General features: G+C 39.6%; 1 protein-coding gene across 5 annotated transcripts in view; it reads right to left on the bottom strand.

Annotated features, from left to right (window-relative positions):
- Nucleotides 1–381: 381 nt before the first annotated feature.
- Nucleotides 382–21,313, bottom strand: part of ATG6 (AUTOPHAGY 6) — a 34,149-nt gene continuing 13,217 nt past the window's right edge. The window contains exons 6-12 of one of the 5 annotated variants that reach the window (XR_016080718.1): nucleotides 16,200–16,358; nucleotides 15,578–15,663; nucleotides 14,505–14,576; nucleotides 14,341–14,394; nucleotides 14,063–14,222; nucleotides 4,932–5,081; nucleotides 382–812 (exon numbers count right to left, since the gene is read on the bottom strand). Coding sequence is in view for 2 of the 5 variants with exons in the window: in XM_088895418.1 (XP_088751544.1) it covers nucleotides 563–812; nucleotides 4,932–5,081; nucleotides 14,341–14,394; nucleotides 14,505–14,576; nucleotides 15,578–15,663; nucleotides 16,200–16,358 (771 nt within the window). In the remaining 3 variants the exon portion in view is untranslated. The remainder of the gene's footprint in view (nucleotides 813–4,931; nucleotides 5,082–14,062; nucleotides 14,223–14,340; nucleotides 14,395–14,504; nucleotides 14,577–15,577; nucleotides 15,664–16,199; nucleotides 16,359–21,313) is intronic. The other 4 variants (XR_016080719.1, XR_016080720.1, XM_088895418.1 and 1 more) reach the window with 4 other exon arrangements.

The following is a 21,313-nucleotide window of genomic DNA, read 5'->3' as shown; positions in this document are numbered from 1 at the left end:
GTTTTTCTTAAACAATGCCATTAATTGGATTTTACAGATTGACAAAATGGGTCATCCATATGACACGCCAAAGTGTCATGGCATTAGGATGGTATTAGAACTACAAAAGTTCTATATCTATTCCATAGGTTTGTGTTAAGAGTTGGGATCTTCTGCCAACAAAACACATTTCAAGTTCCAACCCTCTACCGACTTCATCTAACATCGCACATCTCACTATGAGACTGAGGCCTACCATTTATGAGATGTGCGGTATAAGATCATGTTGGTGGAGGGTTGGAACGTCTTTTGTTGGCAGGTGATCCGTTGAACCAAGTCAATGGATCGAACAGGCAACAATGAAGGGTGCTAGTAGTTTAACTGAAAGCATGAAAAAGAGGGTTTATGCAATGCTCTATCCCTTGAAATTTTCGTAGAGATTTTGTTGTTGCAATTGATCACCAAGGTAATACAATAGAGAAACTTGCAAATATTTTCATACATAATTACAAACTAAACAAAAGGATTTGCATGCTTATGTCTATGTACATGTTGGTATGGACAAGGGCAGCATGTCATTGTATCATGGGTTGGACAAGTTTCGAGATTCAGACTTGGAGTCTGTAGCATGCTTACTGTACAAAGAACCCATTGCCGGAACTTCAGCATGGGAAGAGACAATGGCAGAAAGAGGCTGAAAATTTGTATTCCCAACAAACCAATACAAAGCCCATTTCAGATTGCAGAGGGTATACTTGAGAGCCTTAGTCCAATTCTCCTGCTTGTTGAAGCTTTGTGTGATTGTGTAGTTCTCCACTCTGTCGTTCTCAATCCTGCAATAATTAGCCATGGATAATTAGAATCTGAAATATTTCAAGAAAGTTCGACACCTTTCATATCTTGGAAACAGCCCGTGTGTGTGTAGTGTTAAGGCTGCATACATCTATTCCTCCCTAGATCCCACATTGGCAGAAGCCTCGTGCACTGGGCTGCCCTTATATAGTAGTTTGGTTTACTTATATATGAAGGTGCAACAACTAATGTTAGAACACCTGTAGGGGAGGCATCAGACTTTATAGTTATGATGAGTCTTCACCAAGGCATGGCACTTAGCCCTTATTTACTTGCACTTAGTCTTAGATGAATTGGCTAAACATTCAGGAGAAGGCCCTTTGGTGCATGTTAGTGCTGATAACATTGTTTTCATTGATGAAGCTAATTAAGGATTAAATGCAAAATTAAACCATGGACAAATACCTTAGAAGCAAGAGGTTTTAAAATATGTAGAACTAAAACAGAATATATGAGGGGTTTTGAGAGAGAAGGATAACAACATTCTTTCCTCATTCTCAGGACCAGTTAGAGTTGGAGACTCTACAAGGGCTTAAAGACCAAGAGATAACTCAATGTAGTTTTTTTTGGTACCTTGGTTCAACAATTCATAACCAAGGAGAGGTTGAGGATGTTGCCCGATAGAATGAGAGTATGATGGGAAAAATGGAAGGGATGCATTTTAACTTTTATGTGAAAGATAAATACCATTTGGATTAAAAGAAAAATTCATAGCCATGTTGTATGGAGCAGAGTGTTGGGCAGTCAATAAAATGTTAAAAAAAATGTGTGGCAGAAATGCATATGCCAAGATGGATGAGTGGAAAAACTAGAAAGGGTAGTGTTAGAAATGAGGTCAATCGAAAAAAAAAAAACTAGGAGTAGCTCCAATAGGAGATAAAATGACAGAAGGTAGACTTAAATGGCTTTGGTCATGTGCATAGAAAACCACCAACAGCACCTGTAAGAAGAAGTGATTTGTTGCAAGCTAAAAGGGCTAGGGGTAGACCAAAAAAGACTAGGGTAGTAGTAAAAGATGATTTAAGCACCAATAATTTAACAATGGTTATGGCTTTAAACAAAACGAAATGGTGAAGGATTCATGTAGCCAACCCCATATAGCTGGAATAAAGCTTGGAGGATGATTATGAGCTTGGATTACTTTTTCCCTAAAGCCAATCCTTTTCCATCTGCACCAGTAAAAACTTCCATCCTTTCTGGAAAAGAAAAAGACTTGTCCTAAAGAAATCCATCAAAAATAAAAATAAAAGATTTGTCCTAAACATAAGCTAGATAGATGTTTTTTGTGACTAATGGCAACATCTATTTACTTTATATTGTTCAATGCCAATGAATATACTTTTTAATTGTACAATTTTATCAAAGAATAATGGCATGCACATTACAGTTTGCAGAATTCTATACAAAAAGTCAAAAAAGACCTATGATTCAAGAACATCCTCAACACACACACACATACAAAAAAAAATACATTTGCAATATAACTATCACAACTAAAGGAGATAATCCCATGGCTAACCCCCCCCCCCCTTTTTTTTGGTGGGGGGGTTGAAATCTCAAGGTATGTATGTGAGGATTCATTTGGGCAAACTGGTGAGATGACAGGCCGTAAATAGAAACTTTCCCATCTTGATTTCTTATAGCAGAAAACAGGGAGGCCTTGGTGATAGATATGCATAAAGTGCAGATCAATGGAACCAATATCAATGCCCGGTCGCCATAGAAATTAAATGACTGAGAGATTGATAGCATGGTGACATTATTTTAAAAAGCTTATGGTTATCATCTCCGAGCTGGTCCAGTAGATTAAGGGTTTAAATGACACAAATCTAAAGTGTCCACGGTGATGTCATTTTTAACCATCCAAGGGCATGTGGTAATTCCCCTTTCTATCATAAACAGATTTAGGAGCCTACTGTCCCCATTAAAGTGCCATTCGTGTACCACCGTGCAAGGAAAATGTTTAGCCAGAGACAAACTTCTAAGAAAAGGTTAGAATAGGACTTGGGTCTTCATAGATGCTTGAGGGACCATGAGGCAATATACACGGTTTCTCTCTCTCTCTCTCTCTTGGAACACCTGAAAGAAGTCTTCCTAGATCCCTCAGGCCAGGAGGGGAGGCTTTAGACCTTAAACTCCAGTGGTGTCTTCTCTTGTGCGTCCTTTGAAGCTCTTTCATGTAATCCATCTCCACATTCCCATCCAAGTCGTGAAAAGGTCCTACTCCTAATAGGATAAGAGCTTTTATCTGCAAATTCTATCATGACAAAATCAACACCTTTGAGAATCTTTAGAAAAGAAGGCCATCATGGCAATTATCCCCTCTTTTTCTTTTGGAAGAAGTAAATATTACATTAATAATAAAAAAGAATGACCCTGTACAACAAGAGGTTGTACAAAGGGTATGTACAGCAAATACCTCTCTCAACCCTATACCATCACCCCCCTCCTATTAACAAAATGATTTTCATAAACAAAAAAAAAGGACTTGCTCTTCCTATAAACTCTTGTTTGTTTTCTCTACGAGGCAAGTGGTGAGAATACTTCTGTCAATTTGCTAACATCATTTGTGAGTTATTCTCCTCTTTATTTGGGTGCGGGCGAGCCCCCCTACGGATCTAAAGATGCTCCTCCCATATAAAAAGGCATCGTTTAGAAAACTGAACCAGACCAGCTGGTCAGATCAGTTAAACTGTGACCCTGCCCTCTGGCCGGTTTGGTCATACATTGAAAACCATAATTCACATAAAACTGGCCAAAACCGACTGACCATCCGGTTTTACCAGAAAACTGGTGAACCAATCCTGGTTTTATGAAACCTTACGAGTCATTACATGAAGAGAAACTTCAAAATGTTGATGACAAGACTTGAACCCAAAACCTCTTATCTTATTTATGTGCATTGTCTTGTTAACCATTAATCCATTTCTTTGTTTGGATTTATTCGTGCCCCTTTAATGTATTTATTGCTTTAATACACATATTTTAAAGAAAGTGTGAGTTAAGAGAGTTGAACCCTGATCATTTATTTTAAAAACTTAAAAAACAAACCATCTATCTACCACATGCAAGTGTAATAATATTTGTGAAATATATTAAATGTAATACTTATATAACTTATAATATATATATATATATATGTATATGCCAGATCATCATGGTTCGAACTATGGTTTGACCGCGGTTGAACCTCTCCCTTTTCTGGTTCTATGCCTGGTCAGGTTCTCTAAACATTGGGGAAAAGATTATGTGGAAATGTGTTAGAGCAGCTATCCTTTTGGTGCAATTAGAAGGAAAGGAATTCAAGGGTTTTCAAAGAAAAATGAAGAAGCAAAGAGAAAGTGTTGGAGAATGTTTTGGTGAAGGTCCACCATAGGTTAAAGACTTCAGATGGCTTGCATCAGTTCACAATAGATGGCATGCAGAAACTGCCAAGTTGTAGAATTTTCCCCTTCTACAAGGACCAAGCAAAATCAGATTTGGCATCCACGCGACCATCAATTGCATCAATCTGATCTTTGATGGGTGCAGTCTAGGGAACCAAATTGGAGAAATATTTAGAAATTGGGAGGGTCATATTCAGGCATTATTTTCAGGACCTACGAGTGTAGGCAATTGTAATAAAGTAGAAATATGGGCTTTGCTGCATAAATTGAGGATGGATATAGCGCTCAACTTCAGGAAGTTACAAATTGAAAGAGATTAGAAAAATTGTTTCTTAGGCTAAAAACAGATCAGGTTTGTCGAAATACAGATATATGTTGAGGGAGACTAGGAACCTATTATTGAAGGTTGGAGTCCAATTCAGATGGGTTCCAAGATCAGCAAACTACCTTGCTGATGGCTGGCTAAATCTGGAGCTACTAGACAACAGTTGTTTTGGGGTACTATACCTAGGTAAGAACATTAAAGGGATTAGCTGAGGTTTGATGGGATGGAAAGCACTAAACTCTGCAAAACTATATATTTTTTAATGCAATAAAATTCTGATGTTACCAAACCAAAAATAATAAAAAAAAAATCTAAGAGGAATGAAATCAGACCAACACCAACTTTTCTTCCATTGCCCCAAAGGATTCTCAATATAGAACAAGACTTACTTGTAAGGGAGCTTGAAACACTTTTCTGTTGGTATATTGTTTTCTTGGTCCTTGGAATTTGCAAACTCAGCAAAGTCTTTGAGGCATGTCAGGAACAGAGTCATTGCTTTGTCATAGCGAGTGCTCCAAAATAAGTTAACTGGACCAAACCTGTAAAATAAGTAACAACAGAAAAAAAATTTAGAAAAGAAGAAAAACACATACATAAATCAAATAGATAGAATGCAAACCTCTCCCCATTATCAAAAAAAGTTTTGTTTTTTTTTTAATCAATGGTGACAAGAATTTCATTAATATTAGAAACAGTATATACAAATTTACATTATCAATTACAATCTTATTTTTGAGAGACTCAAACCTCTCCCCATTTCTATAATTACAACTTTGCTCAAAACATATTATCCCTCGCAACCCCTTGTTTAGATAAAGTATCAGCCATGTGGTTAGCAGCTCTCTGAACCCATTGCATCATACTGCTCATCATCCATCTAATCTTTTTGATTCATTCCTGTGCATCCAAAGAGATTCTTCATAATTCATCAGCCAACCGATTACCACCTTTGAATCCCCTTCTATTATCAATTTCTGTATATTCAATTCTTTTGCTCTCTTCACACCTTCTGTGACAGCCATAATTTCTTCTCTCAATGAGTCCCTTACTCCAATCGGACCTAAAAACATTGCAATTACATGACTCTCCTCATTCCTAAACACTCCCTACCCTGATTGCCCCAGGCTACCCATTCTTCTGCCATCAAAATTTAATTTTATATAGCCTTCCTGTGGAGGTAACCCTTCTTTGTACTCTATTAAAAGAATGTTGTTTTTTTTTTATCAATGAAAATAATTTATTAATCCAGAAATAAGAAGGCAATACAGGAAACCCAAAAAGAGGTACGAGCTGTTCCCTCTTTTAATAAAGTATTACATCAAATTAAACAGAAATAGCCCGAAGTAAAATTACAGAGCAGCCCAAAATAAATGTTCCCTTGAAGCCCCCTGCTTAGCTAACCCATCTGCTAAGGTATTTGCTGATCTTCCCACCCAAAGAGAGGCAACAGTCATGTTTCTTGTGAGCCAGTTGACTTTCCTCAATAAATCTCTGTGTCACCACATAGCTGAAGCTGGGTCTGTCAACCATCCCACAATATTCTTAGAATCTCCTTCAACTACCAATCGCTGAACTCCTAGTTGTTCTGCAATCTGAATACCTTGTACCACCGCTAAAATCAGCTCTATTAGAGTCTCCTATTCCCACGGGACCTGAAAACAAGGCTAAGATGTTGCTCTCCATATCTCTCAGCACCCCTCCTATCCCCGATGGGCCTGGGTTTCCTTGGCAGCTGCCATCAAAGTTCAGCTTTACCCATCCTTCAGGCGGAGGGATCCACACTGCAGATTCCCTGTCCTTCCTTGTATGGCTGTTAGCCACCGATATCCAGTGTCTCCAAATATCATCAAAGGAGAAAGTATGAAAGAGGTCCATTGTTCTCAACCAGTGAATGGCCCCAGTCAAGATACAATCCTCAACAAGAGAGAAACTCTGGGCAAGGGTGGTGGTGAGCATACACGGGCTATTGGACAATGGATGGGATGCTGGTTCACTGCAACAAGCTACCAGAGCTTCACCTTGGAAGGCCATACAAGCGATTCTACCTTGTTTCTTGCCTCTTGGTAAGGTATGAACTCAATTCTGGCAACCTAATCAAATTCTGGGATCAAATCTGGTATGGGAACTCCCCTTTGAAGGACTTGCACCCCTCTTTGTATTCTTTATCATGTTTCAAGAATGAGCCAATTTCTACTTTCTTAGTCCCTTCAAACTCAACCAATGGTTTTGATTGAAACCTTGGCTTTAGAAGGGGATTAAGGGATTCAGAAATTGATAGTGTGCTCTCTTTAATCCAAAACCTTGAAGGAATTTTCTTTGGTCCTGATAAGTCTGATGAAAGAATTTGGACACCTTCCTCTTCGGGTCTGTTCTCCTGTAACTCTTTCTTCAAAGTTTTAACCCAACCTCCCCTTAGTCCCCTTCAATCTTTTCCTGTTAAGGAGGGATGGTGCAAGCCTATCCCACCTAGGATTGTGGCTTTTTGTTGGGAAGTTATTCAAGAAAGAATAAATACTTTTGGCTAACTACAAAGGAAGAGGAAAAAGTGGTGCCTTTCCCCACACTGGTGTGTTCTTTGAATGCAGGTGGACACCTCCGGCTGACATCAAAAGTCTTTTTGACCCAACTTCCTGTCCATGGCCGAGGAAGATAGGTAACATAATGTGAAGAGTGCTAGGGTGGCAATAATCTGGGTAGTGTGGGAAGAAAGAAATGCAAGAATTTTTAGAGAAAAGGAAAGAATAAAAGAGACATTGATTGAATCAATTCTGATTAGAGTGGCTCAATGGCTGAAATCCTTAGAAAGCTTCTCACATATATCCATTGATGACATCATTAGGAACTGGAAGGTGGTGGCAAACCCAAATGTCAATAAGCAGCCTGTTATTCCTATCTGGGCCCCTCCTGAAAGAGGATTCATAAAGCTTAACTTTGACGGAAGTAGCATTGGAAATCCAGGAAGGTCAGGAATTGAAGGTGTATTCAGGGATGAGGAAGGTAAAGTGTGCATTATTCTCAGGCCCAACAGGTGAAGGAGACTCACTCAGAGCGGATGTAAGGGCAGTTATGGAAGGGGTGCAAAGGGCTAGAACCATGAATGTTAGAAAGCTAATCATTGAAGGAGATTTCAAACTGGTAGTGGCTTGGCTACTAGACGAGGAAAGTAGGATGTGGAAATACAATAATGAGAAGAAAAAATTCAGATGGATCACAAAGGACATGGAATTGAGAATACAGTGGGTGAAAAGAACAGCTAATTCAATGGCTGATGCACTAGCCAAGCAAGGGGTTGGGAGAATTCAAACATTTTGGGCACAAATGTAATTTTTAATTATAATTAAAGTCTAAGGGGAGAGATAAGAGGGCTTGTCTCTTTCCCACTTTCTCTTGTACACTTTCTTTTAAATTCAATGAAGTAATCAGTTATTCATCAAAAAAGAAAAAAGATACAATCCTCAACAGCCTGAATGCTTCTTTCCTTTTCCTTGAAAATGTTTTAAACGGCATGGGAGGCGTACACCTGGAGGCGCGCCTTCAAGCCTTGAACACCCTTGCATTCCTTTCTTCCCAGATTGTCCATAAGGCGGCTGCTCTAATACATCTCCACATCATTTTTCCTTTTTTTGTAGGCCACACAAAAAAGGAAGGATCGAACAGCTGACTTAAGTCTGTGGACAGATTCCACATGCACCCAAACAAAGAAAAAATCCAACTCCAAATAGCACTAGAAAAGGAAAAAGATACAAGTGGGAGCAATCCTCACCACTAGACCTGCAAAGTACACACCAGTTAGGGGACAAACACATGAAAGGCCTTTTCTTCTACAAGCAAACCAAGGTATTAACCTTTCTATAAAACACCTCCCAGCAAAAAATAACAATTTTAGGTGGAACAGGTCTAGACCAAATCTCCTTGGTTGGAAAACTTCCTGTCTCAGAGAAGAGCAAAGGGACTTAAAAAGGAAGCACAAGAGAAGTAACCTTCTGGATGAGGGGACCATAATCTCACATCCACACTAAGAGGGTCCAGAAAGACACTGCCAAGAAGAGACAACAGATCTGAAACATTGTTAAGTTCATCATCCCTCAAACCTCTCTGAAAACCAAAGTCCCAACTTAAAGACGAGGGAGTAGGAGATGGGAGAAAATGAGAGAGAGCTTTTTCCTTGTAAAGGGAAATAGAATAAAGAGATGGGAATTGGTCCTTAAGGGCAACAGTACCCACCCAAGTGTTCCCAAAATAAAACAGAATTACCAGAATTGACATCATACCTGACAAGGTTGAGAAATTGAGGGAGGGTACTCTGGATTGCTTTCCAAGGAGATGCCAACATTGCTTAACGTGATACACCCGCATCCCATCCATTTTCCAGTCTGTCATGTATACTAGCTATCACTTCATGCCACAACCTCTCCCTTTCTAGGTCACCTCCACAACCATTTTCCTAAGAAAGCTTTATTCTTGAGAGTCAACCTTCCTAGTCCCAGTCCACCTTCCTCTTTACTCCTACAAACTATTTCCCATTTGATTATAAGATCTTTCTTTTCCTCCCCTGGCTCCCAAAGAAATGTTCTCATTAATCTCTCCAACTTCTTAGCCTCCCTATTAGGAATCCTAAAAACAGGTAGAAAATAGACCGATAGGTTTGCTAAGGTGGCTCTCAATAAAGTCACTCTACCCCCTATAGAGATGTAGTTTCTTTTCCAAGAAGCTAATCTTTTCTCAAACTTTTCCAAAACTAAGGTCCAAAAACTACTCTCTTTTGGGTTTGCCCCTAGGGGGAGACCTAGGTACTGCAAGGGCCAAGAAGAAATGGGACAACCTAAACAATCTGCCACAGACTAAAGAATCCCCTCATTCATATTGACACCTACCACACAACTCTTATTCAGGTTTATCTTCAAATTGGAGACCTTCTCAAAGTGTTGTAGCAATGCTCTATTCCTCACTTTTTGCCTTTCACCCCCTTCACAAAATATTAAGATATCGCCAGCAAACTGTAGATGGGTTACTCGGACATTGTTCCTTCCTATTCTCCAACCGTTCACTTCCTCTTCCCTATCTGCCTTAGAGATTAACCTATTTAAAACATCTACAACTAAGGTGAAGAGAAACAGGGAGAGTGGGTCACCTTGTCTAAGGCCTCTACAAGCTGGGAAAAAGTCTTTAACCACCCCATTAACCAAGACTGAGTAATGGCAGGAGCTAATACAGCCCTTTACCTAGTTACACCATCTATCTCCAAAGCCACAACACCCAAGAACCTCTAGTAAAAAAATCCAATCCACAAGATCATAAGCCTTCTCTAAATCTAGCTTACATGCAAAACCTTGAATCCCCGACTTTCTCGTGTCCTCCACACACTCATTTGCTATTAAGATCTGATCTATTATTTGCCTTCCCTGCACAAAAGCACCTTGTGCTTGACTAATGATGGATGGTAGCACTACTCGAATTCTCATAGACAACACTTTAGCTAGGACTTTATAGATGCTTGTCACCAGACTAATCGGCCTATATTCCTTAGGGTCCTTTGCATCTATCTTCTTTGGGATTAGGACTAAGAAGGTAGCATTAATTCCAGGACTTACCTTTTTTTTCTCTGCAAATTCTTGAAACACCCCAACAAGGTCTTCTTTAATCGCATCCCAACACTCCTGATAAAAAGCCATCGCGAAGCCATCTGGACCAGGTGCTTTGGATCTATCCATTGAAAATACCATCTGTCTGATCTCTTCTTCACTAAAATCCCTTTCTAACTAGTTTACTTGTTCTTTAGATATCCTAATCCAATCCAAATCTTCCAATGTTGGCCTATTGTTCACCGGTTTCCTATAGATTGACTTGAAATGATCCACAAACAACCTTGCTATCTCATCTTGATTTGTTACTTCCTCCCCATTCACCTCTAATTTAGCCACGAAATTTTTTCTTCTCCTCCCATTAGCCAACGTATGGAAAAATTTTGTATTCCCATCCCCTTCCTTAATCCATTCGTGTCTTGACTTTTGCCTCCAAGAGATTTCCTCTCTCAGAAGAACCTCTTCCAAATCCTTCTTTAAGTTTCTTCTCAAAACCCTTTCTTGTTCACTCATCATCCTTTGGGCTTCTTTGGAATCTAATTCCTCGATCCTAAATACTAAATTAATTTTTTGCTCATCTATCCTTCCAAAGTGTTCCCTATTCCACTCCTTGATTTTGGATCTCAACCTTTTCAGCTTTTTGTGGAATCCCAATCCCTTTCACTTCACCCCTCTTAAATCTTCTCTCCACCACTCCCCAATCAGGTGCACAAAATCCGGGTGAGTTAACCACATATTCTCAAATCTAAATGGTCGTGGACTAGAGGCTATTGTTTCAGGACTTAACTGGATAGGGCAGTGATCAGAAGTGACTCTGGTTAAGGCTCTAGCCATCAGGTTCCTCCAATTATTCTCCCACTCTTCATTAAATAGGAACCCATCAAATTTTGAACAAAGGGGGTTTTCTTGGAAATTAGACCAAGTAAAATTGGCTTGTAAGAGAGGTAAATCCTTTAGACCACAATTATTAATGAAATCATTAAACTTCCTCATGCTGGTTGTAACTGTTCTTTGGGGGTTGTTAGATTCATTACAAACCTAATTACATTGAAATCCCCCCCAAGACACCAAGGACCCTCCCATAGGCCTCGTATCCCATACAATTCTTGCCACATCTCATTCCTCTCTCTATAAGTGTTTGGCCCATATACATTGGTTAGAACCCAAGTAAATCCATCCCCCACATTCCTGATCTTTAACGACAAAGAGTATCTCCCTATTAGCTCCTCCATTGATTCTACAACATCCTCCCTCCATAATGTTACTAGACCTCCAGAGGCACCCCAAGAAGGAGCTGAGGTCCAACAAACTCCTCTTGATCTCCATATACTTCTAACCCACCTTTTATCCAATTCTGTCAACTTGGTTTCCTGTATCAACACTATGTTCAGTTTCTCTCTTCTTAGTAAGTCTTTAATTGTCCTTCTCTTTCTTTCACTTCCCAGTCCTCACATTCCAGTTGATGATTTTCATTAAACACTTCTTTCAAAAAACCCTTCCCAAAAGACTCCACCTTACAGCAGAGTCTTTCTTATTTCCCCTCTCCCACAAAATTCAATGTCACCCTCAATATCTGAAATCAATCTCTTCACTTCTGATCTCTTTTTCCTTTTATTATTATCCTCGGTCTTCCTAGATGATGCATTAGCTTCAGCCACCTCTCCCCCCAACTCGGAACTTCTATAGCGGTCCTTCTCTTGAGAAATTACTACTCTCTCCCTTTAATCTAATTCCTCCTCCTTCTCTTTGTATTCCTCCAACAATGTGCAGATCCTCTCCCATATTCTCTCCATTTCCTCCTACTGTCTCTCTCTAGGTGCCACTTCTCCCTCTCTCAGTTCACTCTCAGAGTTGTCATTCACTCTTTTTCCCCCCAACTGGAACTTCCGCTCAGGATGCTGAAGTATCTGTTTCAAGCACAGAAGGCACATTAGTAACCAAAACCGAATGGACATTCATACCTGTGTTGTTGGGGACCGATGGGACATCATTCAGGGGAGGGGGATGCGCATAAGGAGATAGGCCTAAATCTGTTCCCTATAATTGAGCTTGCCTTAAAGAGTTTATAGTAGAAATCAATACCCTGTCAACTTTAACAATTGAACTATTCTTCCCTAGCTGCCCTTTTGGTATTACATTACAGGTCAGAGTGTTAGAACTTTTCCCTACCGACCTCATATCCTGTTTTTTCCTGAGCTATTGGACTGACTTCCCTTGCGGGTGTAGGCAGCACCTGAACTGCAACCTCTGTCGAGCGATCCAAAAAATTCACAATGTCTTCCTAAACTCTTTGTGAACCATCTTCTTCCTTGTTCTTTTGAAAGAGCACCTCCGTACCCAAGCTATCATCATCAAAAACGTTCCTCGAACTACTCAGATCAATGCTCCCTAAGCTTACGGTATCGTCTGAAACAAAATCACTGAGATCTTCCTCAGAGCAATCATACTGCTTCCACTTCTCTAAATCACTTCGCCTGACACTCCTCTGATTACGTTTTTCCGATGACATTCTGTTTGATCTTTCTGACGCAACCCAATGTAAAGTGTTTCCAGAATGGGTGAGATTCGCTCTTCATGGTTTTCGTGCTACTGTGCTCAACGAAGAAGATAGATGGTGTTTACCATCTATCGACGTCACCCCTCTGGTCATGTGACCTTTTAAAGATGTTTTGGGTCCCTTCGATGGGCTGGTAATGTTCAGCCCATATCTTGTTTTGACATGTTGTTCCCCCTATCCCACCTTAGATAGGCCCACAAAGGTCGGCCCAGTATTATTTTTGTCCCTTCTTTTACTATTTGGCCTGATTTTTAGAACCTGGGGCCCACTATTTTGAGAAGGCCCAGAAAAGAGTATCCGGCCCAGATTGGGTAGAGATTGGGCCCTATTTATTTTAAAAGGACCCAATGTTTCAGCTCCCCTACTCTCTGCCCCCTTCTCACCTTTTCTCAGTCAAGGTGTGTTTAACGAAGAAGCTTTAACACCATTTATTACTGCTAGTGCATAGGATCTGTCAGGTACCCAGCTACTGCCTTGTTGAGTACGTTTGTGACTCTCTTCCCCCTTCTCACCATCCTTTATTGCCACGCAATTCTTCTTCTTCCTCAACCTTCTCATCTCCCTCCCTATGAGCCTCTTTCCAAAGCACAGCTTCAATGGATGAAGCCAGCCAAACTGAGCAAAACTGTTCATAAACTCACACCTCTATCTTCCAAGGTATCTCCTCAGGTTTTACTCCATTTAGTAAAAAGGAAGCTGAGTAGAGGTCTCGCCAAAAAACACCTCCTAGTGATCCTCCACACATCAGAGCAATGGCTTCAGCAATTTCTCTCTCTAGATTTGCTCCAATTCTGTGTTTACCTGCTCCAGCTGTCACTATAAGAGCCTCTTGCTTATTATTGCTCTCCTGGCTAGTATAACTGTTTATCTTCCTTTTTTCTGTCAAGTTTCCTTCTCTTTTAGCACCCAACCATTGCAGCAGTTCACATAATACCCCATGAACTTCCTTCCAGCCTTGACTTTTCCTTCCCTTTGGGAAACAGACCATCTGCTTCCTACCTTGCCAAAAAATTCTGTCAAAAATATGAAAAAGCCTTTAGAATTTCTCTTACATTCCACTACAAATCTTCTTCCAGTTTCTGAGAGAAACTCTTTCCTGCTATTTTGTTTGCCCTTGTTACTTGCGCCTCCCACAAACTCCTTGAACCCTTCAATCACCCCCAATCCTTCTAACAGCACCATCCCTTTCTTTGCTTCCCTGATTTTCAAGCTCAGCTGACCTTTTAATCTATGTTCCTCGAATGGGAGCTCCTTAGCTTCAATCTTCAAAGTTTTTCTCCAACGACCTATCTCCACAAACTCTCCCATCTCAACTCCTCTAACGTAAATGTGCAGAATGTTATTGTTAATACATAAAGAAATCAAATGGAAACAATGTTACCATAGCAGAGAAGACCCTGAAAACCTGTTAAGTCATGTGGCGTTGGCAAGTCTTTCTGTGCGGTCTTTTGGGCTTTGGCAAGCTCGAAAGACCGAAAATCGATCTTTTCCGTTTGGTAACCAAAAGCTGGAAAGATGAGAAGACACGTGCACGGAAAGACCTGAAAAGACCGAAAATTCCGATTTTTTAGGAAGTTTCAAGTGAAGCTTTCTAGTCTTCCTGCATGGTAGATAGCCTCTAAATACGTTTTTAAAAGCCCGGTAGACCAAGCCGCTTACCAAACGTCTTTAAAGAAAAGACCCCAAAAGCTCAACGTCTTTTGGCCATCTGAGCTGCTAGAAGATCTTCATGATCATCACAATCCACCAAAGCTAGATATTCCTTTGAAATTAAAAGCAACATAATTAACCATTAACCATCAAAAAGGGCAATAAGTACATACAGCTCATACGTATTGTTGTTGCTGTCCATAATTCGAGGATAACTTCCCATAGGAAGAATTTTTATTCGATATCTGGATAAAAAGTTGAAGATATCAACTAACAGTCTCATGTTGATGAACATGTTCAAAATTTTGAAGCAAATTCTTTCAAGGAATGAAATGTTTTCACATATCCAAATCAAGAGAGTACAACCCAACATGTTAAGTTGACATTGTTATTTTTCCTAGATAGAATAATGAAGTTCATTTCAAGTAACTCTTCCTCAAACTTAAGTTTGTTAGGACAAGCATTATGCTCAAAAGCTTTGCCAATACATCAAGACAAAGCCTCAAAATTATGATGCTTGATTAGTAAATGAATTGTTTAGAAGATAGGTGCCACACAACTTCTTTAATCATATAGATGACATGGCCTAATTTTCTGAATTCTGTGGAACTAACAATTGAAATTTTAGATTTAAATAAATTAGTTATTCCATACTACCATAAACCTTTTTATGTGTTTTTGTTTATTTGTTTCTTTTCTTTTTCCTTCTTTTTTGAGTCTAGGGGATACCAGTTTAGATAATGCCAATATGTACCAAGGTTTCTAAAATACTTTATCTCACGGCAATAAAAGGGAGCCCAGTGCACGAGGCTCCCGCCAATGCAGGGACTGGGGAGGACAGATGTACGTAGCCTTACCCCTGCACATACAGAGAGGCTGTTTCCAAGAATTGAACCCTGGTCACCCAAGTCGCAATAGAGCAACCCAACCATTGTGCCAAGGCCCACCCTCACTTCATCTCATTGCAATCCAACTGTCAAATTATTTAGTGCATGTTTGAAACAACTTAGCTCATAATAAATAGCTTAATAACAAGGTTCTAACATGAAAGTGTTGAAGAAATTAGATCATCCCTATCTCGTTAGACAAGGATGTGGTTCAACATAAGATTAGGCATAGTATAATAGTTTCTTTAGTCAACTGACAAGGACATCCCTAAGAAGGTATGCCCACAAAGAAATAACTATTGGTTGCAGCAAAACAAACAACATGCATGCAGAGAGGTGTATGTTCATTAAAAGGATACTGGAACTTTGGCCGGAAATACTGAGCCATTGTGTGGAGAAGAAGGCATGCTTGACCCCAAGCAGCATTTATCTCATCCCACTCAACCTACATTTTGAAACAACATGGTCAATAAATATGTCAAAAGACCCATATGGAACATAAAATGATGCTAAACTATACAGAAAAGAACAATACCAGCATCTATCCTGATCCCAACTACATGTGGAAATAAATGGGGAATATTTCAGTAATAATCTTCATTCTTGTGATGCAGCACATATGCAGAAAACTCTACCACTATTGAACCAAGCAAATAGAGATTTATTCTTGTCAAAAACCTGACAAGCTTCCTTCCTTGTTTGTGTGAGTATAGGCAATAAAGATCCATTTACAGATTTGTTTTGGGCTATCTGCAATATTTGGTCCTACCAACCAAAGAAATTGATGGGCTGGATCAAACCATCTTTTCATGACCTCAATTTTAATACAGAATATCTCCTTAGTGGTAATAGAAGTTACTGCCTCCATGCATTTATAAAACACATGTGGCACAGAGAACAGAAAGGGGATCCAATTAAACAGCAACTACACAAGCACTCCTCATATCAATTATGTACATCCCTAGTTTTGATGCAGTATACCGGTATTTTGGGAAGACGGCCAAGACGGAAATTGTTGATTGTTCCAAATTCTCCATCATGCCAGATAGGAAAGGCATCATTAAGCACATTGGTGCGTTTCAACAATTCCAAATGTGCTTGTGAAACTTCAATCTTAGCCAAAATTGCATCTCTCTCTTCCTGTCAAATGAAAGATCTTCAATGTTAAAATTCCTGGCTTCATTGAGGAAAAAAAACTAAGTAAATATCATTTAGAAACAAGCATTCTTGATTTTCAGAAAACAGAAATGGGCCCATAAATCACAATAAATGAGTGTCTTCTAGTTTCTTTTCTGCACTAGGAACCACAAAATGCATTGATTTTATAGAATGCTAATAGAAATCAGGACAATGCCATTTTTAGGAAGAAGTGTTTCAGACACCAAGGCATGGTAGGCACTTCACTTACCTCAGGCGTGAGGCATAAGCCTCAACCCATAGGGCATAAGCCTCACAGCATAGATATTTTTAGTAATACATAGTATGCTGATTTCTATTAGCAAGCCACTTTGTATCAGTGTTGTGGGGGCAGGGGCTGCTTGATGTGATGCCTCTTCCCACACTCTTATAGTACTCTTATTGCTATTAGTAAATACCTTTGCCAAAAATAATTACAGTAAACTTTGTGCAAAAAAAAACAATGCTAAAGGTTAGGACCACATCCAGTCTCCTTTCCCAAGACCCCAGGGTAATGGCCTTTTATTAAATAAACGGTATCGTTATCCTTAATTGTATACCTCCATCACAAATGCTAAAATACCTCCTTGATTTATATATTTTGCTTTTTATTTATTGTAACTTCTATACTTAATTTTATCAGTTTATAATTATTCTTTTTTTTAAAGGTAATGTAAAATTGAATTGCTATAACCAAAAAAAGTATACAAGTATAGCTCATTGTACAAAAGCCTCTGTACATATTAACACTAATAAGATCTCCCAAAAAAAATCAACAGCCAAAAAAGAACGAGACAGAGGAACATCCTTTAAAAGTGGATCAATGCTCAGCCATCCTCTTAGGCTATGTTTGGTTTGAAGGAAAAGTTAGGGAAAGGTAGGGAAACCTATACAAGGTTTGTGCAGGTTGCCCTTTCTTTCCCTTCCTTTCCTTACCTTTTCCTTCAAGTCAAACACAGCCTTAGGTTACCAAAAATTTATTTTTAATTTTTTGAGTTACATCTTTTAATTTAAATATGAATAAATAATTAATGATAGCTTGCAATTCATATCTTTAAAATGAGATTACTGCAATTTTTATAATCCCATAGTCAATTCATAACCAGTAAGATTCTTAGGGGCTAATATGTAATAATAAAAAAAAATCTATCTCTTAAAAATTAAAAACTAAAATTGAGGCTTGATGGTTTCTTTAACAGGCAATGTGCGTCGGTTTTCCTTTTCCTTTTTTCTTTTTCTTTTCTTTCTCTCCTAACCTCCACATTTAACAGGCTTCCTTTTCTTTCTCTCCCCCTCATCTACACTTTGACTTATGAAACGTAAGCTTCAGACATGTTGAGTGCATGAGTGCACCTCTACGCATTTTGAGGCACACCTCTAAGTATCCGGAAAAGCACCAACTTTTATTCTATGTAGAGAGACTGGGCCGAATGGGCCCTAGTGTCTATTTTGTGTTTCAGTAGTAGGATATTTATTTTGTATGCTTATGGGCCTGTTAACTTCTTATAAGTTATTTTAAGTTCATTCTTATCTGGATGCCCCACTTAAGGACTGATTTGTAATTAACCACATTAGTGAAGATTAATAAAAGGATTAGTGAGGGGACAGAGGAGATGATCGAACCCTCTTCTTCTTCTCCATCCCCTTCTTCTATTCTGTTGTTTTCTTCTTCCTTTCTCACTTTTTACTTCTTTAATCAAGTTTCTTATCAGATTTAGAAGTCAGATTTACTTCTTGGTATCAGAGCAGGTTTTCCCTCTTTTTTTTTTCTTTTCTCTTTTCCCATACACCCTTCGATTAGGAGTGTGTATGGAGAGATAAGTTCTTGATGGATCAGAGAATATTTTTTCCTAGTTGGTAGAGGGTTTAGAGAGATAGAATCTGGCTGAAAACTGCCAAGAAGTGGAGCTGTAATTTTCTGCCCAAAACCCTAGCCGACTAGAGCGCTTTCAAGTCACGGGTCAAGGAGAAGATTTGGGTGTGGCGCTCAGGACTTGGGAGGTGTAGTCTGATCTCTAGAAGTGTGTGGCTGAGACTTGTAGGTGGTTTGGAAGCTCTGGTAGGAGCGGCTACCTCTTCTCTCTTCCTCCCCGACAGCTGGGTGCAGTGAAACCCTAGTTTTCGAGTCTCCAAGTACTGTATTGACCTCAGTTAAGTTTATATAGACTAAAAAACTGGTTTTTTTTATTTCCATTTGATCAATGGAGCATTTCGGAAGTGAATCAAAGCAGATGTTGGTATCCGGGGTTGGCCCGGTAACTTCCTTTTTTATTGGAGTGACCACAATCAAGCTAAATGGCACCAATTATCTAGCTTGGGCACAATATATGCAGATTCATGTCTGTAGTAGAGGTAAACTGGGATATCTCACAGGCAGTAAGGTGAAACCCGCAGAGACAGGCCCTACATATGAGAAATGGATGCAGGAGAACTACATTATTATTGGATGGTTGGTTAACTCTATGCAGCCCCATATAAGTCAACATTATCTCTGGATGTCTTCAGCCAAGGAAATTTGGGACAGTGTTATGGAAACATATTCACAGAAGTTGAATGTGGCAAGAGTCTATAAGCTGAAAAGTGATGTGAAAAATCTGAGACAAGGGGAGAAGAGTTTAGCGATTTACTATTCCATGCTGAAATCACTATGGCATGAAATTGATGTTATGGTGACAATTGTTTGGGAGAGTACTAATAATGCAGAGACTTTTAGGAAACTAGTGGAACGAAACAGGGCATTTGAGTTTCTTACAAGACTCAACCCTGAGTTCGACATTTCATTACTAGACAGAATATTCTAGCGAAGGATGAAGTCGCTCTTGCTCAGGCATATGCTATGGTAAGCAGTGAAGAGAGTAGGTGACAGGTGGTTGAGGTTGCTCAATGCCTCCTTTTTGCATCTCATGTTCCTATTAAATTTTGGGGGGATGTTGTCCTTAGTGCAACCTTCTTGATTAACCATATGCCTTCTCAGGTTCTGAGTTTCAAAACCCCATTTAGCCTTCTCTTTCCAAATGGGGATCTCTTTTCTCTTCCTCTCCGAGCCTTTGTGTGCACTTGCTATGTACATGTTCATAATCATTAGAGACACAAATTTGAGCCTAAGGCACATAAGTGTGTCTTTCTAGGATATGCCTCCACACAAAAGGGATATTGTTGTTTTGATCCGACTCGTGGCACCCGCTTTGTCTTTAGGGATGTCACATTTGTTGAGTCCATTCCTTTCTTTGGTATTTCTCCTAAGGGGGAGCATCCTGAGGAGCCATTCGCTATGTCTCCAATTGTTCCTCTTCCAGTTCCTTTCGAGTCATCTTCTTCTGATGCCTCCCCTTCCACTGTGTCTCCACCACATGTTCCTGCTCTCGCTCCTCCAGCTCATCCTCTTACATTTTCTTCACATCCTGTGCTCCAAAGGTGGTACCAATGGCAAAGATCCAGGCATGGGCAAGTTGTTTCCACTCCTTCCACAGAGCTTCTTACACCTCCCATCACTACTGAGGTAGCAGGTCAACCCTCCTCTGACCCACCTACCTTCCTAAACCTTGACCTTCCTATTGCCCTTTGAAAAGGCAAGCGGAAGTATACAACAGCACATTGTATCTCCAAACACCTGTCCTATAGCCTTCTATCCCCTACCAATTACTCTTTTCTTGCCTATATTTCTACCCATGTGATTCCCAGGTCTGTACTAGAAGCCCTGTCCAAACCTGAATGGAGGGATGCTATGATGATTGAACTTGATGCTTTGTATAAGAACCATACATGAGATATTGTGGATTTGCTTGAAGGGAAGGAACCAATGGGTTGTAAATGGGCGTTCACCATTAAGTACCATTCTGATGGCACTATTGAGAGGTTTAAGGCTCGATTGAGTGCTAAAGTCTACACTCAGATGTATGGTTTTGACTACCTTGAAACCTTTGCTCCTGTGGGTTTATAGCCAAGATGACTTCTATTCGATTTTGTTGTCTCTAGTTACTACTTTTGACTGGCCCCTTCACTAGTTTGATGTTAAAAATGCCTTTTTGAATGGAGACCTCCATGAAGAGGTATATATGTCTTTGCCTCCAAGGGTGTATAGAAAGGAACTGCAAGGGAAGGTGTTTAAACTGCAAAAATCTATTTATGGTCTCAAATAGTCTCCTCGAGCTTAGTTTGAGAGATTCAGAGCTGCTCTTGTATCCTTTGGTTACACACAAACCCAATCTACCCATACTTTGTTTCTGAAAAGAAGTAACTCTTTGGTGACTTTTCTAATTGTTTATGTTGATGACATTGTGGTCACGGGTAATGACACCCAGGAAGTGATTAAGCTCAAAGGTTTCTTAACTATGAATTTGAAATCAAGGATTTGGGGGATCTCAGCTATTTCTTAGGAATTGAAGTTGCTAGACCCAAGGATGGTATCTTCATTTGTCAGTGCAAATATGTTCTTGACCTCCTTGCAGAGACTGGTAAACTTGGTGCTAAACCAACTTCCACCCCTATAGATTCCAATCATAAGCTCTCTGCCACTGATGGTGAACTGTTGCCAGATAAGGGAGTGTTTCAAAGACTACTTAGGAAGTTGTTATATATCTGCATTAATCGGCCAGATATTTCCTATGCAATGAGTGTTATTAGTTAGTTTATGCATTCTCCCAAAGACATATTTAGCTGTTGCAGAAAGAGTTGTGTTATTTGAAAGACACTCCAGGGAAAGGTATTATGTTTGCCAAACATGGACACACAAAGTTGGAAGCACACACTGATGTTGATTGGGTTGGATGTATTGATGATAGGAGATCCAACTCAGGATAGTGTGCTTCAGTGGCAGGGAACATTGTCTCATGGAGTAAGAAACTGACTGTAATAGCCAAATCCTTAGTTGAAGCATAATATAGGGCAATGGCACATGGAGTGTCGGAATTACTATGGAT

The sequence above is a fragment of the Nelumbo nucifera genome, chromosome 1, assembly GCF_055504915.1.
Source record: "Nelumbo nucifera cultivar China Antique chromosome 1, China Antique-T2T, whole genome shotgun sequence".
In the NCBI taxonomy this organism is placed as follows: domain Eukaryota; kingdom Viridiplantae; phylum Streptophyta; class Magnoliopsida; order Proteales; family Nelumbonaceae; genus Nelumbo; species Nelumbo nucifera.
Note: the sequence above shows the minus strand (reverse complement) of the source record. Positions and strands in the feature narration are given on the sequence as shown.